Source organism: Frankliniella occidentalis, unplaced genomic scaffold, assembly GCF_000697945.3.
Source record: "Frankliniella occidentalis isolate FOCC.00 unplaced genomic scaffold, Focc_3.1 Scaffold28, whole genome shotgun sequence".
In the NCBI taxonomy this organism is placed as follows: Eukaryota; Metazoa; Arthropoda; class Insecta; order Thysanoptera; family Thripidae; genus Frankliniella; species Frankliniella occidentalis.
This window is the reverse complement of record NW_026267158.1, coordinates 1,556,433-1,557,906: the sequence shown is the minus strand read 5'-3', so window position 1 is coordinate 1,557,906 and position 1,474 is coordinate 1,556,433. Positions and strand designations below refer to the sequence as shown.

Genomic DNA, 1,474 nt, shown 5'->3' with positions numbered 1-1,474 from the left:
CCCGTGCAGACGCATTGCCGCCGCCGCCCCCGCCGCCATACCTCCCCACGTCGCTCTGTCTCCGTATTAAAAATGGATAGGGGCCTTTAGTGTCACAACGTTGGAGCACCGAAGTGAAAGGCAAGAGAGAAGGCTATGAATAATTTGCCTGCCAATTGGGGGGAGGAGGCACGAGCTATTGTGCTGACATCTATTGCCTTTTGCCTTTCTTCTTTTCTTTTGTCTTGGCGTTTCGGGTCGAGTTCGGCACCCCTCCCCCCTCTTTGCCTCACCGTCAGGACCGTCCTCCTTCCCCCTCAATGTGTCCCGCCTATTCAACCCCTATATCCTCCTCTGACGCTAGGCAAAGACCGAGGTGAAGGTTAGCACAGGGGGCCCGACCTAGGCCCACCACCTGCAGCCTACGCCAGCGTCACCATACAACATGTGGACAGGTGGACCACAGACCGCGCAGGACGTGTGACCGCGGGGGAGATGAGTGGCAGTAAAATTGCTTCGGCCTTGGATTATAAATTATTCGCACGAGAAAAAAAATAAAATAATACAAGTACGGGGTATTCTATCGTATTTGAATTTGGCTGAAGTTTTTTTTTTTTTTTTATCAATTTGATACCAAAAATTTACATTTCTTCTCATTCTCCGACTTGACCTTGACTGGAATGCTGTGCATTGTAAATCTCTACACTCTGCCTGAATTGTTAATAATCTACTTGTACTCCCTGTTCTGCGCCCATGTCTAAGCTGAATACAAAATTGTAAGCCGTCCGCGTTACATAACAAAAGGGTAACTCATCCGTTACAAGAGGTAACTAACGACAAACGATTTTGTATCCTTTGGCGTGCCCACGCAAAAGTCAAAATATAAGTGAAAATTGTCATCTAGAGTGTACCCATTCGTGTCAAGTAGGGCATGTTATGTGTCTGTGTTTCCGTGTGTGGCTGCCTCCGGGCTGCCTTGTACTGCAGAGGGTCTCACTCTTTTATCGCTTTCGCTTTTACAGTTGTCGGAAGTGACTGACCTGAAACCATCCCTTGTTGCATGTCCGCGGGACGATCAGAAGGGCTCCGAGTACCTGCCATCTGTTCACGAAGACTACAAGGTGAGTGTACACTTCGTCCTGCCATCGTTCAAAAAAAGAATCCGTAGTAACCACATTGTTCAATGTGGTTAGTAAAGGCTTCTCTTGCGCGTTTTCAGTACGCTCTTTGACAGTATTTTTAAATGCAAAGTATTGTAGAGAGTAAAAAACTCATGTGAAACTTGTCATTTGCTTAACAAAAATGCATAGCATACATTCAAAACCATAAAAGTGCACTAAAAAGGAGAAACCTGGTCATTTATTTGGTGGATCCTATGCACTTTAGTTTGTGCTCGTTTTGAAACAGTGTGATCTCGTGTGCTGTCGCGAATCTTTTTCGCTTTTAAGCGTAAGCGCACGGGAAGCCTTATAACCTGGGATACTATTATTTATTT

The 1,474-nt window shown here is 45.9% G+C and overlaps 2 protein-coding genes across 4 annotated transcripts in view; both read left to right on the top strand.

Annotated features, from left to right (window-relative positions):
• Positions 1–1,474, top strand: part of LOC113202874 (dynein light chain roadblock-type 2) — a 223,281-nt gene that overhangs the window by 25,980 nt on the left and 195,827 nt on the right. The window lies entirely within an intron of this gene.
• The window catches only part of LOC113216170 (inhibitory POU protein), a 39,121-nt gene that overhangs the window by 7,965 nt on the left and 29,682 nt on the right, over positions 1–1,474 (top strand). For 2 of the 3 annotated variants that reach the window (XM_052265619.1, XM_052265618.1), the window contains exon 2: positions 1,002–1,100. In XM_052265619.1, the coding sequence (XP_052121579.1) occupies positions 1,002–1,100 (99 nt within the window). The remainder of the gene's footprint in view (positions 1–1,001; positions 1,101–1,474) is intronic. The other variant, XM_052265620.1, reaches the window with a different exon arrangement.